The sequence below is a fragment of the Myotis daubentonii genome, chromosome 9 (assembly GCF_963259705.1).
Source record: "Myotis daubentonii chromosome 9, mMyoDau2.1, whole genome shotgun sequence".
Taxonomy (NCBI): Eukaryota; Metazoa; Chordata; class Mammalia; order Chiroptera; family Vespertilionidae; genus Myotis; species Myotis daubentonii.
In genome coordinates, this window is record NC_081848.1 from 13,589,912 (window position 1) to 13,613,775 (window position 23,864).

The 23,864-nt window shown below is 39.2% G+C and overlaps 2 protein-coding genes across 5 annotated transcripts in view; one reads left to right on the forward strand and one right to left on the reverse strand.

The window, feature by feature from the left end:
- Positions 1 to 8,542: 8,542 nt before the first annotated feature.
- The window catches only part of CWF19L2 (CWF19 like cell cycle control factor 2), an 86,110-nt gene continuing 70,788 nt past the window's right edge, over positions 8,543 to 23,864 (reverse strand). For all 4 annotated transcript variants that reach the window (XM_059707962.1, XM_059707963.1, XM_059707960.1 and 1 more), the window contains 3 exons: positions 21,847 to 21,927; positions 10,948 to 11,049; positions 8,543 to 9,221 (listed from right to left, as the gene is read on the reverse strand). In XM_059707962.1, coding sequence (XP_059563945.1) covers positions 9,078 to 9,221; positions 10,948 to 11,049; positions 21,847 to 21,927 — 327 coding nt within the window. In that variant the 3' untranslated portion in view covers positions 8,543 to 9,077. The remainder of the gene's footprint in view (positions 9,222 to 10,947; positions 11,050 to 21,846; positions 21,928 to 23,864) is intronic.
- Positions 11,517 to 13,438, forward strand: LOC132241641 (ribosomal L1 domain-containing protein 1-like). The gene is made up of 2 exons (XM_059710599.1): positions 11,517 to 11,555; positions 12,322 to 13,438. The coding sequence occupies exons 1-2, from the start codon at positions 11,517 to 11,519 to the stop codon at positions 13,174 to 13,176; spliced, it is 894 nt and encodes a 297-aa protein (XP_059566582.1). The 3' UTR covers positions 13,177 to 13,438.

Below are 23,864 nucleotides of genomic sequence, written 5' to 3' on the forward strand. Positions count from 1 at the left end.
GTGAACTAATATAAATTCAAAGTAAACATCATTACATAAAAAGGTACGGTCTTTTTTTTCAATAGTTTTATTCATTTCACCGGCCTGCGGGCCGTAGTTTGCCCACGGCTGTTCTAAACTCTGCACAAATGTCACAATGCCGACAGGGAAAAGCCACAATTACTTAGACTCTGAGATTTTGCAAAATTAGTCCCCAAACCTTCGGGTATTTTCACTGCCTAAGAATTCTCCAAATGGCTTTTGTAGAAACACTTGATTGACTTGTTATCCTCCAAATGTGGTTTGTGTATTTACCACTTTTGTACTTTTCTCTCACTGTTCCAACCAAAGCATGATGTCCTAACAACTTTGTCTGATCAAATCTTATCCATTGACTTATAAATTCCATAGTTTTGTAAAATTGTCCCATCCCGAATTCCTCTCATTCCTCTGAGATCCTTTTGACGTGGTCTGCAAGTTCTTCAGTTGTCTTAAAATACTAATTGATAAAGATATTGCTACGACATATGTCTGATATTTTGTTGCCTATGGAGTCTTCTAAGGTTTTTATGGTTTCCTGCCTTACGTTTAAGTCCTTTATCCATTTTGAGTTTATTTTTGTGTATTACGTAAGTTGGTGGTCTTGTTTCATTTTTTTGCATGTATCTGTCCAATTTTCCCAGCACCATTTATTGAAGAGAATGTCTTGACTCCATTGTATGCTCTTGCCTCCTTTGTCAAATATTGAGCATAGGAGGGTGAGAGGGTAAGAGATCAACCAAAGGACTTGTATGCATGCATATGAGCAAAACCAATGGACACAGACAGTGGGGGGGGAAGGGGGGGAGGGCGGGGTGGTGAGGGCTTGTGCTTGGGGGAAGGGGTGGTGGGGAAGAGGTCAATGGAGGAATAAAGGAGACTCGTGTAATACTTTAAACAATAAAGAATTTAAAAAAATAAATGCAAAAAAATATTAATTGAATATTTTAACATGATTGAACTTTTTTATAACACCTTAGACTTTAACCTCCTTGAAGATAAAAAGCCCATCTCACTCTTTTCCACATTTTCACTGTGCCAAACATTTTGTTGTTTATAGTAGGCACTCAGTAAATACTTGCCAATTTGACTCTACCCTTATTTAACTAATGAACTGTGGGAAATGGAAGACCAGATTGCAGAGCAGAAACCATGACCCTCCTTCTTAGCTCTACATTTCACAGAAAATTGGTTAAATGTGATCTTTTTAAACAGATTGATAATCTTTCCTGTTGGTATATTTAAGTTCTATGTTTTCTCTCTCCTTTCTTATCTTCTTTTGTTATTTAATATTCCCCATCTATCCCTCTTTCACTGTTCTTATAGTTGTTAAATTACCATTACACCATGCATCCTTGACTTGTCAAAATCTAATGTTAGTGGGTACTTTGTCTTCTTCAATGCAGACCTTGAACTTAGCTCCCTTTACCTCCCATAACAAATTGTATTTTCCAAAAATGTTTCCAACATTTTTTATTTTGCATGCTCTTCTAGTATCTTACCATTCCCCTAGCAAAAGGAGTTATTTCTCCTCCCCATGCAACCAGGAAGACCTGTGTGGCTGCCTAAATAAAGAGATATTGCAGATGTAATGCTGTGTGGCTTCTCGAATCAGTGAGTAACCCCAGAGGTGATACCCAATGCCGGACTTCTCTGATGTTCATCTCTCCTAGACCGACACTGCCTTGTGCATTCTTCTGTACCTTGTGCATTCTTCTGTACCAAATAAACCTTCTTTATCTGGTTTATTTAATGATTTGCCTGGAAGGAGTGAGATTAGCATAAAAAGGAAGAAGTGACAATAGAAAGGTAGAATAGAGTCACATTATGAAGAACATTTCTCTCATGTTGAGGAACTAGGGCATCATCCTACAGTAGAGAACCCATGAAGAGGTGTGATGTGATCTTTTAGAGAAATAATTCTGACGTTGTTGGAAGAGAGAGCAAAGCTGAAGGGAAACAACTATTATAGTAATCCAGAAGGGGGATGGAGAGGTCACACTGAATGGACATAAAGAGGCTACGTGAGAGATGTTAAGAGAGTATATTGTTCGGGACATGATTGCTGATTAAACGTGCAAAAGATAACTCTCGAGTTTATGGGCTGGTGGATTCATTCACCAAATCTGGAACTGTGGGAGGAAGAAAAATTTGGAGAAGAGTAAAATATGTTTTCCTTGGGATACGTTGATTCTGAAGTACCTTATGGAGTATTTAGGTAGATAACTCATTTAAAGAGTGCACAAAGAAAAAGGAACCAGAAACGATACCTGTAAGAAACAACTAGAGAATAAGAAAATAGAGACAAGACTACCAATGAAGTAAGAAGAGGAGTTTCAAGTAACATTCAACAATGTCCATTCCCACAGAGAAAACAACTAAGATGAAGACTGGGGGAAAAAGTATTCTGGGTTAATTTGCTTTGAATTGGGCAACTGGATCAACACAGCTATTGTAGCTCCCAAAATAAGTAGCTACTGGAGAAAACAGTGCAAATGACTGGAGATAAACAGGCTAATCTATGAAAAAGTGACCAATGGAACCGACCTTTTGAAGTGAATGTTGCAGTGCTAGACACTGAACTGGGAAATAATTTAAGCCCCACGGGTCTTCCCCCATGGGAAAGATTCCTAGATAACATAAACTCTGACACAAAACATTTACTATCTCAGAGAAAGATTTGAGAGGTCAGTAATCTCACAAAACAAGAAACCATCTCAACAACACCTCCACTCTCCACCTTGCCCCACAATTCCCTATGTCTACAAAAAAAAAAAAAAAGGAGAGATTATAAAATATCCAGGTCTCAAACTATAGGACTAACTGGGAAACAACTGATCAAGAAAAAGTGTGAAGAAAGTCAAGTGATACCAGTTTTTATAGAATGCAGAGCACAGACCTCCAAGGAGGAGCAAGATGAAAAGAAAAATCCTGGTAATTGCATATACACTGTGACAACCAATGAAAGAAAGAGTAAATATATAAATAAACTGGGACAAAGCATGCGAACTACAAAGATCATGATCTGAAGAAAACTCACACAAAAGAAATACATTTCTATAAATTGCTTCTTAAGGAACGCGAAGAAAATTTGAATGTAATAAGCAAAAGCTCAGAAGCAAGATGATTTAACAAAAAAGAATCTGGACAATCACTGAGCTATAAAAAATGAGCAAGCAAAAATTGAACAAACAACATCACTACACAATAAATTAACAAATTAGGAACAGCATCAAACAGAATAGGCCAGGCTGACAAATAATCAGACTGGCTTTGTGCCCATTTACGCAGGTGACGCCAAATGTGAATCTGGAGCTGCTCAAAGGAATGCAGAGGACTGGGAACAGCAAGCATTTGAATCAACAGATTTTTTTCTCATTAAAAATTGCTTTGAAATAGAATTAGGTATTTAAAGCTATGACAGTAATGTATTCTTGTGAATTCGGATGCAGAAGTAAAATGTAGGACAACAAAGGACAAGGTCAGAGACATGAAAGCAAGTTTTAAGGTTCTTACAATGGAAGAGGCGTACTTTTGGTGGACAAACTCTTAGGTGGTCTCCATCATGTTCTGAGCCTGGTGTTCACATCCTTGCGTGACCCCACCCCCTGGAGTGTGGGCAGGACCTGTGACGTGTCTCTGACCAATAGTAAATGGTAACAGATGAATGTGATTTTGTATGATTATGTGCTTGCACCGGAGAGATTTCAGTGGCCACCTTGCTGGAGTCTCCTCCCCTGGGGAACCCCGTGCGGTAAGGAAGTGCTGATGCCGAATAGGACCAGAGGGCAGCCTCTGGCCAACAGGTGGAAAAAAACACAAAAACCTTGAAGCTTTTAGTCCTAGTTGAAAGGAACTAAATGCTGCAAAGAACAACGTAAGTGGGGGAGTGCACCTTTCCCCAGTCCAGCCTCCAGATGAGATCCCTGCCCTGGTGACACCTCGATACAGCCGTGAGACCCTCAGCAAAGGACCCAGGCAAGGTGCACCTGACCTCCAACCCACAGAAGTAGGGAGATAAGGAATGTGTGTTGCTTTAGGCTCCCACATTTGTGGTTGCCATGCAGCAATAAAAAAAATATTATGAATATAACATTTGGGTTTAAATCTCTCATTTATCTGTGTTGCTTTCTATTTGTTCCATCTGTACTTTATTGCCCTTTTCCTCTGTTTCTGCCTTCATGTGGATTGAGATTATTTTATGTTCCAATTTATCTTCTTTCTTGGCTGTTATAAATTTTTATGTGCCTGTTTTTTTACATTAGGGTTTGCTTTATAGAGTTTTTAACTATACATGTTTATCAAGTCTAAATTCAAGTTATATTACACTGCTTCAAGTGTAGTGTAACCACCTTATAATGTACTTCCATTTCTCCCTTCCCACCTTCGTGTTATTATTGCCATTTATTTTGCTTTTACGTGTTATAAAGTTCACACTAATTGTCTTTTGCTTAAATAGTAAAATATCTTTTAAAGAAATCAACAACAAAAAAGCCCATATACTAGTATTTACCCAGGCATTCCAGTGCTTTTTTGTACGCTTGATTATTTTAACTGGATGCCAAACACTGAATTGTATGTTGTGACTACTGGATGTATTTTTATTCCTATAAATATTTTTGAGCTTTGTTCTGGGATACATTTAAGTTACTTAGAAACAGTTTCTGTTTCTGTCTTTTCTTCCTTTTTTTTTTTTTTTTTTATCCTCACCGAGGACATGCTTAGAGAAGGGAGGGAGGGAGGGAGGGAAGGAGGGAGGGGAGAGAGAGAGAGAGAGAGAGAGAGAGAGAGAGAGAGAGAGAGAGATCAACATGAGAGAGAAACATCGATTGGTTGCCTTCCATTTAGAGCCCTGACCAGTAATCGAACTGGCAACCTTTTGGTGTGACACTCAACCAATTGAGCCTCTCCAGCTAGGCTAGAAACAGTTTGATCCCTTTTGCATCTTGCTTTTAAGATTGGTTTGTCAAGACTAGATCAGTGTTAAGTCTTTAGATTCTTTCTCACTACACACTACCATTCTGTGTGCTCTCCCCAATTCCTGGTCAATCCTGACCTTCCCATTCCCACCCGTGGGGAAATGTTAGCTCTGCTCGGCATGGATAGGTGAACTTTGCCTCTCAGGTAGTCTCTGCACATGCGGGCACTGGTCAGTGCAGACACCAGAAGGGACCTTCTGAAGACTTCTGGAGTTCTCTCTCTGGGCGGTGATCCTCTCCCCAGTAACCTGACCCATTGTCTTGATCTCCCCAGACTTACCTAGCTCCATTTCCTCCACTGTTAGTTGAATAGGCTCTGCCCCGACCCCACCCACCTGGCACCACGAGATGGAAATGCTCTGAACACAGTAAGGCAGGGCACTCTCAGGGCTCATCTCGTCATTTCCCATCTCTTAGGGATCACTGTACTTTCTAGCCTGATGTCCCAGGTCTTGAAAACCATCATTTCATAGATGTTATCTATTTAGGTTGTTTTAGTCAGCAAGATAATAATATGACTACTTTGCCTTAGGTGGAAGCATAAGTATTGAGTTATTTCTTATGAAAAGGAAAAGTTGACTTAGAGTTGAACCAAAGGTAGACAGGCCACAGCAAGGAGCCCCATAGAATCATTCTCAAGGGCTACAACCCTTATCAAGCAACCGGCGACATAGGCTCCACTTAATTTTAGAATCACTAATGAACAGTGATGCAATGTGCCTTATGTTTCTGGTCTTTTTCAATGAATGTGCCCGCTGTCATCGGTTGTATGCTTCTTATTATTGTATGGTGTGTGTGTGTGTGTGTGTGTGTGTGTGTGTGTGTGTGTGTGTGTGTTGCAGATAATGTCTCTTACGTCCACAGATCTTCAGATTGAAGCACTGAGCAGCCTCCTCTCTATCGGGGCTGCTGTAGATGGGATTCTAAATTCCGAGCCTCAACGTAATGCCTGCTGGGATCAGACTTCTGGAAGGATCTGGATGTGTCATGGGGTGGGGAAGGGAGAGTGTAAATGTGTGGCTAGTGGGTAGATTGTGGTAGGTAGATGGCCACAAATTATTTGACACTACTCCATCGGCAGGTCGGGTTATGACCCCTCTTATTGAATGTAGGTGGGCTCTGACAACTACACAGTAGGTGACAACTAACAAATAGAATACAGCAGAAATGAAGCTGTGCTGACTTCTGGGCCTCGTTGCTAAAAAGGCCCCAGTCCTAAAAAAAAAAAAAAAAATGGCACCTTCCACTTTTCTCTTGGAACTGTCTTTGGGATGGTTGCTCTGGAGGCAGCCAGAAGCCACCCAGCACGTCCATAAAGAAGAGTACGATCAGCCTGATGCCAGCTGCTCGTCATTCCACACAGACACCAGACCTGTGAACAGAGGACCCACACACATGGCCCCAGTCATTCCAGATGTTTGAGTCCCTCCAGCGGAGGCCCCAGACATCCTGAAGCAGACCGATCATCTAGCTGAGCCCCGACCAAATTCCCCAGGCCTAAAACCACGAGATACAGTGGTGGTTGTGAATAGCAAACAGGAAAAATGGAGTTCAGTCTTGATATCCCTTTACAGACACACACACAGTGGAGATGTCATGTTGGTGTCTGGATATACGTTCTGGAGTTCGGTGAAGAGGTCCAGAGGGAAGATATGAACTTGGGAGAATCTCCTGTTCTGTTCTACTGTTCCTTTTTCCATAGTGCTTATCACCTCTGACATTTTCTAGATAATTTATTATGTCTAATGTCTTCTGTCTGTCTCCCCCAATACAGTGTGAGCTCCGCAAAGGATTTTTGTTTTATTCACTAACATATCCCCTGCACGCACAACAGTGACTGACATGGAAACAGACACTTACATATTTGTTGAGTAAATGAGTCAACTTAAAAACGGTATTTAAGACCTTTTTAGTGATGAGATTCCTTTGGGAAGGAGTGAATTAGAGAAAAGATAGGTTTGAGAATGTGCATTTTCAACACTTAGTGGTGGAAAAGATTAGAGGAACCAGCAAGGAAATTGAGAGGATGCAGCCAGCAGGGAAGGAGGATGAATAACAGATGGTGCTCGCGAAGCAAAGCACAGAAAGTGTCTCAAGAAGGGGAGTGGCCGAGTCCGTCAGTGATGCTGATGGGTAGAGTAACACGAGCACTGAGCATTAGTTTTCGAGTTGCCCCTGTAGAAAGTTCACTGAGCACCTGAACATAATTAGTTTTAGTAGAAGAAACAGATTTATAAAAATGGGTTTTGCTGTCAACTGGAGACGAGAAATGGCTGAGGGGAATAGGATGCCAGGGTTTGTGTTGACATATTATACAATGATTTGTATGCTAAATAGGATAATCTTACATAGAGGAAAAACCTAACACCACCAAGAAAACAGGGGCAATTGAAGAGGAAAAGGATGAAATCCAGTGTATAAGTGAGTGGATTAGCCCTAAATAAGAGTAACAAAATAACTTATCTACAGTTAGCAAGAGGAAACGTATAGTACATGGGTACAGAGGCCAGTCTATTGGTAGATATGGTACAAATTCCCTTCTGTTCGGTTGTATTTCCTCAGGAAAATAGGACAAGGTCATCAGCTAAGAATGAAGACAGAGGGATGGGAACAGTCCTTTAGCACTGTCCTTGCACACACTTGGTGCATATCTCATTTTAGAACTTGTACAATGTACTATAACTATTCATAAGCATGTCTCTTTCTCCACTAAACTCTAAAATTATTCAAAGTAGGTAAGTAGTTTTTTATTTTTCCATTACTAGCAAGTAACAAAATGCCCTGCAAATAATTGTGTGTTAATTCACAGACACAAAATAAATGAATGTTATACTGTAAACTCCTCTAAGACATCACAGCAAAGCCTGAAGTTTGAAAACTGCAATAAATAAAGTACTATCAAGTATCTATTTGATAAACATATTTAAATGCAAATATTAATGAACTGAACCCATTAAACTTCAACTTATTGTGAAATTTAAGAATTAGAGATAGAACATAAACATTTCTCTTTTGTAACATACTAGTGAAATAACATGTCAATATTAAAAATAACTATATAATAATAATAAAAACTGGGTAGAATTATGAATTAATCTAGAGTACATGTCACACTAATCCTAGGTATTTGACATTTCATGACAAAATGTCAAAGTTCAGCGCCAAAAAAACCAACATCTTCCAAGAAGGATTTACTACAAAAATATCTTCCATTTTTAAAAAAGTAGACCTTTTCCACCATGGCCATATTTTATAAGCATATAGTTTTCTCTTGGCACCAAGTATGAGAACAAAGGAAATGAAGAGCCTTAGATCAAGTGGGGGAGGATGGAATGTGCTCCCGACATTTAGCATGCTCTCATTACTTAAGGTTTGTAGTAACCAATACAACACAAAAATGATTATTTGGCTACAATTTTTAACTTTCATACAAATCCCCAAAGCTGTAAATTGTGTTACTTAGAACAATTATTTTTAAACTCACCAAAATTCAAAGACATTATTTAAAAATTCTAGAAATAAAAACAAACAAATTATGAGCAGGCTATAATTCATTTAATTCTTTATTACCTTTGGAACATTCTTTTCCCTTTAATAAAAAGAATAGCAGTGATACATGTGCTACTGGTAGAAAATTAAGAGATCTTCTATAAAATGCTATGAAAAGAAATTTCAATTATTATTGAATATGCCAACTCTTAATTTAAAAAGTGCAAAAGAAGTCAATCAATAGACTTAACCTTGACGTTGACCAATTCCTTCTGAACCCATGATTTGTTATGCTTCCTGGCTAATCCTTCAGAAAAGTCTTTCCATATATGCACAGAATAGTTCAGAACACCAAGGCGTAGGCACAGAACAGGAACGTGAGCAGGTCACCGACACAGCTGGCCTTACGCTGGGTTACAGCAATGAAGTCCACAGGAGCAGGTGGGGAGGACACGACACGATCCAGTGATGCACTGTGGCCAGAGACCCAGAGCATGACTTCCCTGGGACCTGAGGGTCAGCTGCTTACTAGGTACAATGGAAATAAAACTGAAAGGAACCTGAAGAGGAAATAACACTGGAAGGTATGATTCAACATGTTTTGCTTTTGGTGAAGTCAAATGGTTTCCACCACTGAGCAAATTGCAGTGCTTTCTTCCTCTGATCCTCAAAGCTTTCTCGGACCCCTTTCCTCCAAAGTCGTGGCTCTATATCCAGCATCCCACCAATGATTTCCTTTTAAAGAATGAGAAAAATACAGATACATGGATGTATAAATGCTGAAAGCAGGAATGAAACGACTTGTTTATTCTGCTACAAAATATAGCATTAAGTAGTTTCAGTGAAAATATTCAAATTTTACATAAAGATTAGTTTCAAGGTAAAAAATAATCTGGTTTTCAATTAGTTCTAACTATGCAAACCCTATAATCTTAGGAATCTCCCTGTCAAGCAATTTGTCCATTTTGTTGCCTGTTAGCACATTTACCAGATAGCAGCAAAAGGAGGAAGAGAAAGTGAAATTTAATTTATTTGATCCTTATTAGCTGCTCTGGTTTGAAAAACTAATCAACATCTAATAATTATTAACTTGGCTGTTCAACTGTAGTTGAATCTCAGGCTAATGTTCTCTCTGCTACCCAGTGTATGTATAAACCAACTGCGGCAGGGAGGAGGGAAGGTGGAGGTGGAAGAGGTCATAGAGGGAATAAATAGTGATGGAAAAAATAAAATTCTAAGCATTTATAAGAAATAAATGATAATTTACTTCAATTTCACTAGAATGAAGTTTAAAAAAAACTAAATTGTGTCATGTTCAATGACAAAATTCTGTCATTACTGAATAACAGAATGTTTCAGAACAATGAAAACAAATTTCTCTCTAGTTAACTCTGGAAAAAAATATTTTGGAAATTCTCAAACAAGTTTCTGTAATATATCTCAACAGTTTAAAGATGCATGTGATTTGGGGACCCTGGTTAATCCTTTAAGGTCAGCAGCATAAAAAGTTTCTAATCCAAACCTCAGGGGTTGAGATTCCTCTTGACATGTCCCTTCGTCATTGTAGAAGATGGTCTTTGATAGGAGATAAAGTGGGGAGGGAGCACAGGGAACCCTGGGAATTCATCAAGGCTCCTCTAATTACAGGACGATCTGAGAGGAAAGGTGGAGCTACCCTACAGTGAAAGGTCACTTGTAGAGCTATTACTGCCTGGACTTCTTTAGACTGCCTAAGTGGTTATGTTAATTTTATTCTAATTCCTGACACTGGCTTACCCACCACCAGAATCTCAGCAGACACATGGGAGGACTACACCCCTAGAAGGCATCTGTAGTAGTGAAAAGAACCTACTGGCCATGGAAGATCTACACTCCAATATCTTCCCAGAAACTATGTATAAAATGAGTCATGTATGTATGATTCTTGAAATATACAATGCTCACTGATAAATGAAGAGGTGAAATCATTTGCTCTCTAGTTCAATGATGAGTGCATGTGCCCTTGGTTCTGCCATTTATTAGCAAATTATGTTAGGCAAGTTATATAACCTCTCTGAAGCTCAGTTTCTTCATCTATAAAATGAAAGTAATAACAATATCTATATAATAATGTTACTGTGAGAATTAAATGAGTGCTCAGAACAACACCTGTGTCAGTGTAAACCCTCAGTAAATGTTAGCAACTACCATTCTCAGCATGAGGCTGGCTGATTCCACAGGAAACCACTACAGTCATTGTTAACACTGACAACAAATATTTGGTTACAACGTGACATTCCTGACTGTAACAAATACCCTGGATTAATGTTATTAATAGATGCTAGGTTGTCCCTCTAAAAATTGGGTGGAACAGTATTCACCAACCTCACTGTATACCGTGACTAAAGTTTTGACTTCCCTTCAAAAGAAAAGTGCTACTAAATGGCTAAACACTCGAATGTTATTAAATTAGTGAGCATACCTTTCCAAAGTAATGAGGGAATTTGTGTTGATCTTCAATGACATGAGCAAACCCTCCTTGAAGACCGAAATCCACAGAGAAGTAAGGTAAGCCTTTAGGCACCTAAATAAATAAATAAATCACATGTAAATGCAACACAAAATCAGGAAGTCATGTTTAACCCCTCTTGTTGTCTGGCATGTCAGTAACTAAGTATCGCTCAAGAAAAAGTAAAAAAATTAAAAAGTTGAATTTCTAATCTAGAAATACTGAGGCAATGACCTAACACTCTATGAAACACATTTCATTTGGTAGCCTTTCAACCAGATAGCTCTTCATAATCCAACGATTTCATCAAAACCAATTATTTATTTATTTTTTTTAAATATATTTTATTGATTTTTTATAGAGAAGAAGGGAGAGAGATAGAGAGTTAGAAACACCGATGAGAGAGAAACATCGATCAGCTGCCTCCTGCACATCTCCCACTGGGGATGTGCCCGCAACCCAGGTACATGCCCTTGACCGGAATCGAACCCGGGACCCTTCAGTCTGCAGGCTGACGCTCTATCCACTGAGCCAAACAGGTTATGGCCAATTATTTTTTAGGAATCCAAAATGGCGGCAGAGTAAGTGGAAACTACAGTGACTCTCCCAGGACCAAACTGGCATACAACTAAAATACAGGAAAACCATCCTGAATAATCAACTGAAGACTGGCTAGAGAGAATCCTGATAACCAAGGACGGAAAGTGGAGATCCCATCGTGGCTGTAGGAAGGGTTAGGCGTGAAAGGGCTGGCCGGGCTCCCACAGGCAGCAGGGGAAATTCTGGAGGGATATCTCAGCTGCAGGGGTTCCCACTGAGAACTAGGGCCACCTAGCAGAGGGTACCAGAACAGAGAAAGGTGCCCACATAACATCTGGCTGTGAAAAGCAGCAGGGTTGCTATCTGCCAGGGAGAGACAGCTGGAAATGCAGGAACCCTCTTAAAGGACCTGGGCTCTGACAGAGAGAGGGTAGAATTAGAGCTGTGTGAGGAAATTCTAAGGTTGGGGGCCCTGGGTTTAGAGATTGGAAGGCAGCCACCCCGAATTCCTGTGATGAGTCATTCCCTCAAGCTGCGGAGGACAGCCTTCTCAGGTAGATCTTTATTATCCAGGCAACTTTTGCCTGTGGGGGCAGCAACTACCACACCCTGTTGGAAAACCACTCACCACACCCTGTGGAATCTACATCTTGCTGTGGTTGATAGCCTGAGGCTAACTGAGACTGAATAACAATCAGACTGTAGGCAGAAGTGGGTCTCTGGTAGTTTTTAGTCCTTGCCTGATCTATTTCACAGCCTGGAGCTAGGGAAAGCAGACCTTGGCGCACATCTTGGTCCTTTTCAAAGGCACTGAGCACCAGCAGAAGGAGCCACAAGCTGTGCATTGCTGATAGCTCCAAACAAGGTACTCAGGGCCAGTCACCAACAGCGTTGGTGAAATTGCCAGAGAAGTGGGAGAGTGTGAAACTCTTATATGTGAAAACTGAGAGATCAGTTGCCCTTCCTATCTTTTCTTCATTTGTCAGCAGTTGGGATGAAGCTAAAGGAGTGAACATTTCTAGTCTGAAGAAACAAGAAGTAAAGAAAATATCAAAACAAAAAGAACAAAAAAAGAGACGAAAGGAGAAGAAAAGAAACAGAAAGCCTATGAAACAGGGTAGAAAGTCTACATCAGCCCTACCTACAGAGGAGATGGCCTCTAAAACTTGTGGTTCTCCAGTGAAGGGCCCTGGACCCCAGAAGAAAGAGACCCCTAAGCCTGAGAAGAAAGAGACCTGCAGAATAAAAACAGAAAATAAAGTGCAAGTTGAATCTGAAGAAGAAATTCCATTACTGGTCCCAATAGGAAAAACTCCTGTCAAAGAAAATGTAGAGGTGCCGAAACATGCCACAGGAGAGAAGTCTCCAGTAAAGAGTCCTGGCTCCAACCCACCTCGTGGGAAGAAGAGAAAGGCCTTTCCAGCTTCGGAGATGCCGAAAGCACCAGAGCCCAAGACCCCAGGTAAAGGCCCAGGGAAGAAGCCAAGAGTCAAAGAAAAAGTGGAGAAGCAAAGAAACTCTCCTTTGGGGAAAAAAGACCCAAGACAGATGCCCAAAGAGCCAGAGGCCAAGTTCTTCACTACAGCTAATAAATCTGCAAGAAAAGCTTCCCACACCCCCAAACAGTGGCCCCCAAAACCCAAAGTGCCCCAGCTGACCTAAAGTCAGTGACTTGGCCAGGAGGAAACATCAGAGCTGCCTGGAAAGCTTTTGAAAAATACCTGGGTCCTGACCCCTGTCACAACCTTCTCCAAGAGTGAGACCTGGACTTAAAACCTCACAAGTGATTCTGATGTATGTTTGTGGGTGTAAGAACCAGTAGTTTGAAGAATCCATTTTTTAAATTGTTCTTTCATGTATTAGCTAATATAATAGAAATTACAGTGCTTTTATTAAAGTGTAACATTTGCTCCTGAGTAAACTATTCCGCATCTTGTTAGTTTTACTTGAAAAAAAAAATAAATAAATAAAGACAAAGATAGAATTTTAGAGGCAGCAACAGAAAAACAATTGTTACCTACAAAGGAGCTCCCATAAGGCTGTCAGTTTATCTTTTATCATAAACTCTACAAGCCAGAAGGGAATGGCATGAAGGGTTCAAGGTAATGAAAAGCAAGATTCTGAAACCAAGATTACTATATCCAGCAAGGCTATCATTCAAAATAGAAGGTAAAATAAAGAGCTTCCAAGGCAAAAAAACAAAACAAAAAACTAACAGAGTTTATTACCACTAAACCAGCACTGCAAGAAAAGCTAAAGGAACTACTATAATGAGAAGAAAAAATACATAGAGAGAAACATAGGCATATTGAATTAAAATGGCAATAAGTAAGTACCTATCAATAATAATCTTAGATGGAAATGGACTAAATGCTCTAATCAAAAGACACAGAATAGCTGAATGGATACAAAAACATGTCACAAACATATGGTGTCCACAAGAGACCCACCTCAAAACAAAATACTCATACAAGATGAGAGTGAAGGGATGGGAAAAAATTTTCCCAGGCAAATGGAAATGAAAAAAAAGCTGGGGTAGCAATACTCGTATCTGACAAAATAGACTTCAAAATGAAGACCATCATAAGAGACAAAGAAGGCCACTTCATAATACTAAAGGTAATGATTCAACAAGAAAATATAACCCTTGTTAACATATATGCATCCAATATAGGAGCACCCAAGTACATTAAACAATCTTGATGGACCTTAAAGAGAGATTGACAGCAATACAGTCATAACGGGGGACTTGAACAACCCACTGACATCACTGGATAAATCTTCCAGACAAAAAATTAACAAGGGAACAGGGACCTTAAATAACACTAGACCACATGGATCTAAGTGATATTTACAGAACATTTCACACCAAAGCAATAGAATATACATTCCTCTCAAGTGCACATGGAACATTCTCAAAGATAGACCACATATTAGGCCATAAAACAAGTCTATACAAATTCAAGAAGACTGATATAATACCAAGAATCTTCTCAGATCGCAATGGTATGAACTTAGAAATCAACTAAAATAAAAACATTCTAAAACATTCAAACACATGCAGGCTAATAGCATGTTATTAAATAATGAATGGGTTACCAATGAGATCAAGCAAGAAATAAAAAACTTCCTGGAAACAAGTGAAAATGAACACACAGCCACCCAAAACCTTTGGGACATGGCGAAAGCAGTCCTGAGAGAAAAGTTCATAGCACTTCAGGCCTACCTCAAGAAACAAGAAAAAGTACTAATAAACTATCTAATCCTACAACTAAATAAACTAGAAAGAGAACAGCAAGAAGAGTCTATAGGAAGTAGAAGAAAATAATAAAGATCAGAACAGAAATAAATGACAGAGACTAAGAAAACAGTACAAACGATCAATAAATACAAGAGCTGGTTCTTTGAAAAGATAAACAAGATTGATGTGCCGGGGTCCAACCCCAGCAGGTCCAGGGGTCCCCAAAGGTGTGGACGGAGTCAGCGAAGAAGGAAAGACTCAGTAACAGCATTCAGTTGATCAGCAGCCTAGCCAGGATCTCCAGCCAAGTTCTGGTCTGGATCTCCAGAGAGGTTCTGCTTCGGATCTCCAGAGAGGTTCTGTCCAGGTTCGCCAGTCAGGTTCAGTCACCAGGTTCTAGTCAGGCTCTCCTGCCAATCTCCGCAGTCAGGTTCAGTCCAGGATCCCCTGCCATGCTCTCTCGCCAGGCTCCGCCTCCAGGCTCCGAGGCCAGTCCCTGTCCAGGATCCTCCGGCATGCTCTCGCCAGCGAAGTTCTTCTGTCTCTAGAGAACGTTCTGTGTAGGTTCTCTGCCTAGGCTCTGTCTCTCTTGGTCCTGTCTTCCAAGCCCTGTGTTCTAAGTTCTGTCTCTTGAGTTCTGTGTTCTAAGTTCTGAGTGTTTCTGTCTTGTTATAACTGTATTTATACCAGTTGATTCAATCCTATCAATCTCTATTACAAAGGTTAGGGTGTTTCTTATCTCCATTCCAGGGAGTAAAGATTATGTAGCTTAAGCATGATTGTTTGTAGTTAAATTGATTAACTACCCGCCTGGCACTTAGTTAAGGAGTTTCATCCCCTCCCTAACTTCAGGGGAAAATCCCTACCTGGGGATTTCAACCTTTCTCGGAGAGGTGACCTTGGTTAAAACACAGCGCCAAGAAGGTGAGCAAACATATTAAGAACCGTATGCTATATATGCCAGGTCCCTTGAAACAGCAAGGATGGACCGGCTCCCGGCAAATTCCCCCTTTTTTATTTTTTAAAAGCAAGCATTAAAAAGAAAAACCTCAAATGCTCTCTTATATCCATTTTAAGAGTAGGATTGGCACTTTCCGCTATTACCTGAGTCCTGATCTATCATCCCAGGGAGAGCTTGCCAATCCTGCACTTTCCCAGGGTAGAAAGGCTGCAGTGGGGTTAAGGATAAGGCTCCTTGGGCCTACCTTCTCCCATGCCATTACATTTACCTTTCCGGCACCTTTCCTTCCTCAGAAAAGCATGGACATACTTCTTGTATAAAACGTTCTGTCTGACTGGGAGTAACCTTAATTCCTCTGCTAGCAAGCATATGTGTTAAAAGATCAATACAGAGTCTTCTTTCTTTAGACTCAGTATGGCACATCTTCTTAATCTAAAGATCAATACAGAGTCTTCTTTCTTTGGACTCAGTATGGCACATCTTCTCAATCTAAGTTCTGTACTATCCACCTTCTTACCCTACTTATCCTCTATAGGGGGGTCTGCAGTACCCTGGTGGAGTCCTATCCGTCCCGAGTGTGGGGGTTCTCAATGGGGTGGGGGCTTACCTAGGGGAATCCTTTTCCAGGGGTTCCCAAAGGTGTGGACGGAGTCGGCGAAGACTATCCACCCTCTTCCTACGGTGGAGTCCTATCCGTCCCGAGTGCGGGGCGCTTACCTAGGGGTCCCTGTTCGGGCGCCAGATGCTGGGGTCCAGCCCCAGCGGGTCCAGGGGTTCCCAAAGGTGTGGACGGAGTCGGCGAAGAAGGAATGACACGGAGACAGTGTTCAGTTGATCAGCAGCCTAGCCAGGATCTCCAGCCAGGATCTCCAGCCAAGTTCTGGTCTGGATCTCCAGAGAGGTTCTGCTTTGGATCTCCAGCCAGGTTCTGTCCAGGTTCTCCAGTCAGGTTCAGTCACCAGGTTCTAGTCAGGTTCTCTTGCCAATTTCTGTAGTCAGGTTCAGTCCAGGATCTTTTGCCATGTTCTCTCGCTAGGTTCTGTCTCGAGGTTCTGTTGCCAGTTTCTGTCCAGGATCCTCCGGCATGCTCTCTCCAGCGAAGTTCTTCTGTCTCTAGAGAACGTTCTGTGTAGGTTCTGTGCCTACGTTCTGTCTCCTAAGTTCTGTGTTCTGCTGTCTAGTTACATCTGTATTTATACCAGCTGATTCAATCCTATCAATCTCTATTACAAAGGTTAGGGAGTTTCTTATCTCCATTCCAGGGAGTAAAGATTATGTAGCTTAAGCATGATTGTTCATAGTTAAAGTGATTAGTTACCCGCCTGGCACTTAGTTGAGGGGTTTTATTCCCTCCCTAACTTCAGGGGAAAATCCCTACCTGGGGATTCAACCTTTCTCGGAGAGGTGACCTTGGTTAAAACACAGCGCCAAGAAGGTGAGCAAACATATTAAGAACCGTATGCCATATATGCCAGGTCCCTTGAAACAGCAAGGATGGACCGGCTCCCGGCATTGATGAACCTCTAGCCCAGTGGTTCCCAAACTTATTTGGCCTACCGCCCCCTTTCCAGAAAAAATATTACTCAGCGCCCCCTGGAAATTAATTTTTTTTAAATTTTAATAGCAATTAAACAGAAAGTTACATGTATTAATGTTTCTACCTTTTTCGTAAATATAGTAAAGAAAGGTGTAAATTAGAAACATTGAAGTTTGAAATTATGAAACTATTTATTGAACTCAGAATAGAAAGGTAATACAAAAAAAGTTAAAACAAATGCACCTGTGGCCATCACCGCCCCCCTGGATCGCTGCAGCGCCCATCAGGGGGCAGTAGCGCCCACTTTGGGAATCACTGCTCTAGCCAGACTCATCAAGAAACAAATAAATATAAACAGAGATGAAAGAGGTGATATAACAACGGACACCACAGAAATACAAAAGGATTGTGTGTAAACAAACTGGATAATCTGGGTGAAATGGACAAATTCCTAGAAACATACAATCTTCCAAAACTCAATCAGGAAAATCAGAAAACCTGAATAGGCAATAACAGCTGATTAAATTGAAGCAGTAATTTAAAAACTTCCAGCAAACAAAAGTCCTGGACTGGATGGATTTACAGATAAATTTTACCAAACATTCAAAAACAACTAACACCTACCCTCCTTAAACTATTCCAAAAAATTCAAGAGGAAGGAACACTTCCAAGCTCTTTTTATGAGGCCAGTATTATCCTAATTCCAAACCAGATAAAGACACTACAAAGAAATAAAATTACAGGCCAATATCCCTGATGAAAAAAGATACTAAAATCTTTAACAAATATTAGCAAGTAAGATCCAGCAATATATTAAAAAGGTCATACACCATGATCAAGTGGGATTTATTCCAGGGATGCAAGGCTGGTTCAATATTCACAAATCAATAAATGTGACACATCATATAAACAAATTGAAAGATAAAAACCACATGATCATATCAATAAATTCAGAAAAAGTATTCAACAGAATACAGCACCATTTTTTGATAAAAACTCTTAGTAAAGTAGGAATAGAGGGATCATACCTCAACATAATAAAGGTCATATACGAAAAACCTACAGCCATCATAATACTCAATGGGCAAAAACTAAAAGCATTTCCCTTAAGAACAGGCACAAGACAAAGATGCTCACTTTTACCACTCTTATTCAACATAGCACTGGAAGTCCTAGCCACAGGAATCAGAAAAAAAAAAGAGATAAAAGGCATCCAAACTGGAAAGGAGGAAATAAAACTGTCATTATTTGCAGATGACATGATATTGCACATGGTTAACCTTAAAGTCTCCACCAGGAAACTACTACACTTAATAAATGAATTCGGCAAGGTAGCAGGATACAAAATCAACATCCACAAATCTATGGCATTTTTATACACCAATAATGAACTCTCAGAAAGAGAAACTAAAACAGCAATCCCATTGTCCTAGTCCCGTGGTCGGCAAAGTGCGGCTCGCGAGCCACATGCAGCTCTTTGGCCCCTTGAGTGTGGCTCTTCATAAGCCTTAGGAGTACCCTAATTAAGTTAGTAACAATGTACCTACCTATATAGTTTAAGTTTAAAAAATCTGGCTCTCAAAAGAAATTTTCAATCGTTGTACTGTTGATATTTGGCTCTGTTGACTAATGAGTTTGCCGACCACTGTCCTAGCCGATTTGGCTCAGTGGATAGAGCATTGGCCTGGGGACTGAAGGGTCCGGGTTTAATTCCGGTAAAGGGCACATGCGTCGGTTGCAGGCTCAATCCCCCCTAGGGGTGTGCAGGAGGCAGCCGATCAATGATTCTCTCTCATCATTAATATTTCTATCTCTCTCTCCCTCTTCTTTCCTCTCTGAAATCAATAAAAAATATAGATATTAAATTATAAAAAAACAGCAATCCTATTTACCATTGCAACAAAAGAAAAGTAAGATATCTAGGAATAAATTTAACCAATGAGGTAAAAGACCTGTACTTGGAAAACTATAGGACATTGAAAACAGAAATAGAGGAAGATACAAAGAAATGCAAGTGTATATACCATGTTCATGGATTGGAAGAATTATTATCATTAATATGTCTATACTACCCAAAGCAATCTACAAATTCAATGCAATCCCTATTAAAACGCCAATGACATACTTCACAGAGTTAGAACAAATACTCCAAAAATATATATGGAACCATAAAAGATCCTGAATAGCTGCAGCAATCTTGAGAAAGAAGAACGAAGTAGGAGGGAACACAATACCGGATATAAAACTGCTCCACAAAGTCACTGTAACCAAAACAGCCTGGTACTGGCACAAGAACAGGCATATAGACCAATGGATCAGAACAGAGACCCCAGAAATGACACATCATTACAGTCAATTAATATTGACAAAGGAGGCAAGAACATACAATGGAGTAAAGATAGTATCTTCAACAAATGGTGCTGAGAAAACTGGACAGACACTTGAAAAAAGATGAAACTAGACCACCAACTTATACCATACACAAGATAAATTCAAGGTGGATAAAAGACTTAAATTAAATGTAAGGAATGAAACCATAAAAATCTTTTAAGAAAACATAGGCTGTAAAATCTCAGACATCTTATGTAGCAATATGTTTACGGATACATCTTCTAGGGCAAAGGAAACTAAGGAGAAAATAAACAAATGGGACTACATCAAAATAAAAAGCTTCTGCACAGCAAAAGAAACCACCATCAAATTGAAAAGGAAACCCACTGAATGGGAGAACATATTTGCCAATAATACACCTGATAAGGGGTTAATATCCAAAATTTATAAAGTACTCATACAAATCAACAAAAAGAAGATAAACAATCCAATTTAAAAATGGGCAAAATACCTGAATAGACATTTCTCCAAAGAGGACATACAAATGGCCAGGAGATATATGAAAAACTGCTCAAAGTCACTAATCGGTAGAGAAATACAAATTATGAAAAAAAATCAATTGTCCATTATTTGCCATGAATATGTTGGCAAATAATGGATAAAAGCTCCAATAAGGCAGGTCAAATACTTTATGAAACTACCAAGGACAAAAAGCTCTTAAAACACGTATAATGAGGGTTTTGTGTGTGTGTGTGTGTGTGTGTGTGTGTGTGTGTGTGTGTGTTTTCAGAATAAAAATGTCAAAATAACTCAAGGTTATTCACTTCATGCTCAAAACACTTCTATCATTTTAAAATGATACTAGAAAGCGAACCTAATAATTGACCTGCTTTGGAATTATTCTTGTACTCAAGTTCTATTCACAATTCTATCACATAATTACTAAATCCTAAAGCTAAGATGGACCTCAAAAACTCATCTGGCTCCTTCCTCACCTGCTGTGACTCTCAGATGCAGCACTATGCAGGACTTAGAAAAAGCAATTGGTGCTATATCAAAGCTGAATAGACAACTACTAAGGATTGGGTATCTTTTTCTTATTTTCCATATTGGTTAAAATATTAAAACTCTCAGGGTATTTAAATACTTGTCTAAATTTTAAAAACAAACTTATAATAAGTAGGTGATGGTTTACCAGTACAAAAACTGCATATGCTGTGTAGCAAATGGAGAATAAAACATTTCTTTTTAAAATTTCCACTTCAAAATACATATTTTTGACTGCCATTAAAATCATGTTCTAAAAGAATATTTAATGGCATTGGAAATTATGATATGCGAAGTGAAAAACAGGCAAAAAAGATGTGCATACATTAGCTACCTTTTTCTATAGGCTCATAAGATAGAAGTATGTAGGACATTTAGGAGAGTTTTTATGTATTGTTTTTAAGTATATTGTCTAGCTCCATTCACTAGCAAGGGAAAAGAAAAAGATTGTAGATAATATTTTACCTCTGAATTAAAACTATCTTCGATAATGCATGAAATTTGAATATTTTGACTGGGATATAATAAATGTAGTAAGGAATCCTATCATTCACATGTATCAGGAGTCTAGCTTTCCAAAAGAAGAAATGTGAGAAAAATGTTCTAGTGATATCTACTACTAGAACAGGGTCGGCAAACTTAAAAAATTATAAAAGTTTCCATTTAAATAAACTATTTGGAGGCTTTACAGACCATAGTTTATGTCATCACACTCAACCCCGCGCTTGTAGCATGAAACCTGCCAAAGATAATACATAAACAAATGGGTGCACCTGTGTTCCACACAAACAGGCGGGAGGCTGGATTCAGCGCACAGCCTGAGGTTCCCAAACCCTGCCCTAAATATAAGCTCCATCAAGTCAGCGACCATCTCTGCTTTGTTCCACTATGTATGAAAAGCACCTAAATAGTGCTGGTAAATAGGAGGCACTCAATAAACATCTGTAGAATAAATTACATTTTTAATAGAAAAATAAAATGGAATTCAGAATTCTATCTTTATTTCGTTCCATTTCTATTTCTAGAAAAGAGAAAGGCCATTAAAAAATTACTCAACTTATGTGAACCTTACATCTAAAAGTTGATCTGGGAGTGCTTCCCTTCCCAGAAGCATGCCAGTGCCTTTCCCTCCCCCTCTTGCTCCCACACCTGTGGAAATTAATGAAGATCCTTAACACTAGGGTAATTTTTTATATTAGAAAAAAATATACTTACAGACTTTCTGATATCTTTGGAAGACAGATCAATCAATTTCTTGTTCATAGACCACTCCTCATCAGATTCCATTATGGCTTTCTAAGAAACAGGCATTTGTTAATGAAAAATAATATATATGCAAATACAATAACACAGTTTAAAAAACTCAAATACAGTAAATGAATTTCAGGGCATATTATACATGGTAAGTCATTATTTTGAGTGGACAGGCTTTAATTTGTGTTACTTAAAATTGGAACTTCTTGATTTTTTTAAAAGTCCTATATTTAGTACTGAAGTTAAGGTCAGCTCAACTTTACATGACAAAAACCATCTTTAATACAACCAACCAATTTACTATTGCACAAAACTGTGGACATAAAAGGTCACAAGTTCCTTCCTCCATTCATAGACATCTACTACAAATAAATACATTTCATTTTATTGCTCTTCTTTCAAATATGAAAAGAGTAATTTCTATGCCTTCTAGCAACCAAGTAGTTAAAACTATTTCTGGCCATATAACAAAGAAGTAAAAGTGCAGGGAGGGGAAAAACATAGAAATGGCAATATAATACTTTCTAATCTAAGCAATAGACTAAAATTTATGGTAAAGAAATGTTTAATAGAAAGAAAGGCTAGGGTGATGAGTATAAAATAATCTCTTTTTTATACAGTACTAGAGGCCCGGTGCATGAATTTGTGCACAGGTGGGGTCTGGCCAGCCTGCCCCAACCAGGGTGATTCAGGCTAGGCCTGCCGGCCGGGGGGAAGAGCCACAGGCGGTTGGCTAGCTGGCCCCGCTCCCTGGTCAAACTCCGGGGACAATTTGCATATTAGCCTTTTATTATAGGATTGTAATTAATGAAGCAACTTCTAATGATGAAATTAACATTCAAATAAGCACAATTTAAATACATCAGATATACTGCTGCTCCCTATTTAAAAGGCATGGGTTGCCCTAGCTGGTTTGGCTCAGCGGGTTGTCAGGCTCCATCCTCAGTGGGGGGCATGCAGGAGGCAGGCGCTCAATGTTTCTCTCTCATCATTGATGTTTCTCCCTCTCTCTCCCTCTCTCTTCCTCTGAAATCAATAAAAATACAAAAAATAAAAATAAAAGGCATGGGCTACGTGTGTTGGCACTATAATGTAGCACATTTTTTATAAAATTTAAGCCAAATCTGCTCTACCCAATTTGGCTCAGTGGTCAGCCTGTGGACCAAAGAGTCCCAGTTCAATTCCAGTCAAGGGCACATACCTTGGTTGTAGGCTCTTCCCCAGCCCAGGCCCTGGTCAGGGCTCATGTAGGAGGCAACCAATCGATGTGTTTCTCTCACATCTATGTTTCTCTCTTTCCCTCAATCTTCCACTCTCCCTAAAAATCAATGGGAAAATATCCTTGGGTGAGGATTAACAAAAACAAAAATTTAAGCCAAATCCAATAAACACATCTTTAACGATCATATGGTGTGCCCATACCTCAATGCCTATAGTCACAATCAATCAGGACTATACCGAGGAAGTACAAAACAACAAACAAACAAACAAAACCCACTGAAGAACAGTATAATAATCTCTCAACTGATTTTCTTTAACATAGGATTTACATTGCCATCCTATACCGTCTAAACATTGCATTTGCAAGTCTTCCAACAGTATCTCACAAAACATTACCTCCTTTCTTTATTGTGCATGTTACTATTTCATATATGGTTCTATATTTATGTATTTATATTAGTCTATTAAATTATATTGTATTCAGGTCAGCATCAAACACATGCTATTTAGTAAGTTTCTTGAATATTATAACACTTAACCAAGAAGTGTAATCATTTACTATATATCCAAAAATGTATGTCAAAGTAAGATATTAGTTTCTCTTTATAAATAGCATAATGAGGTATGAAATACTAAAACTTACAGCAATAACTTGCTTTAGCAATTGCTATTTGTACTGTTTGTATATAACTGTCTATGGCTCTCATGAATTTCAATGATAAGTTTTCTAGAGTTATGACTATAATTTTGACTTGGAA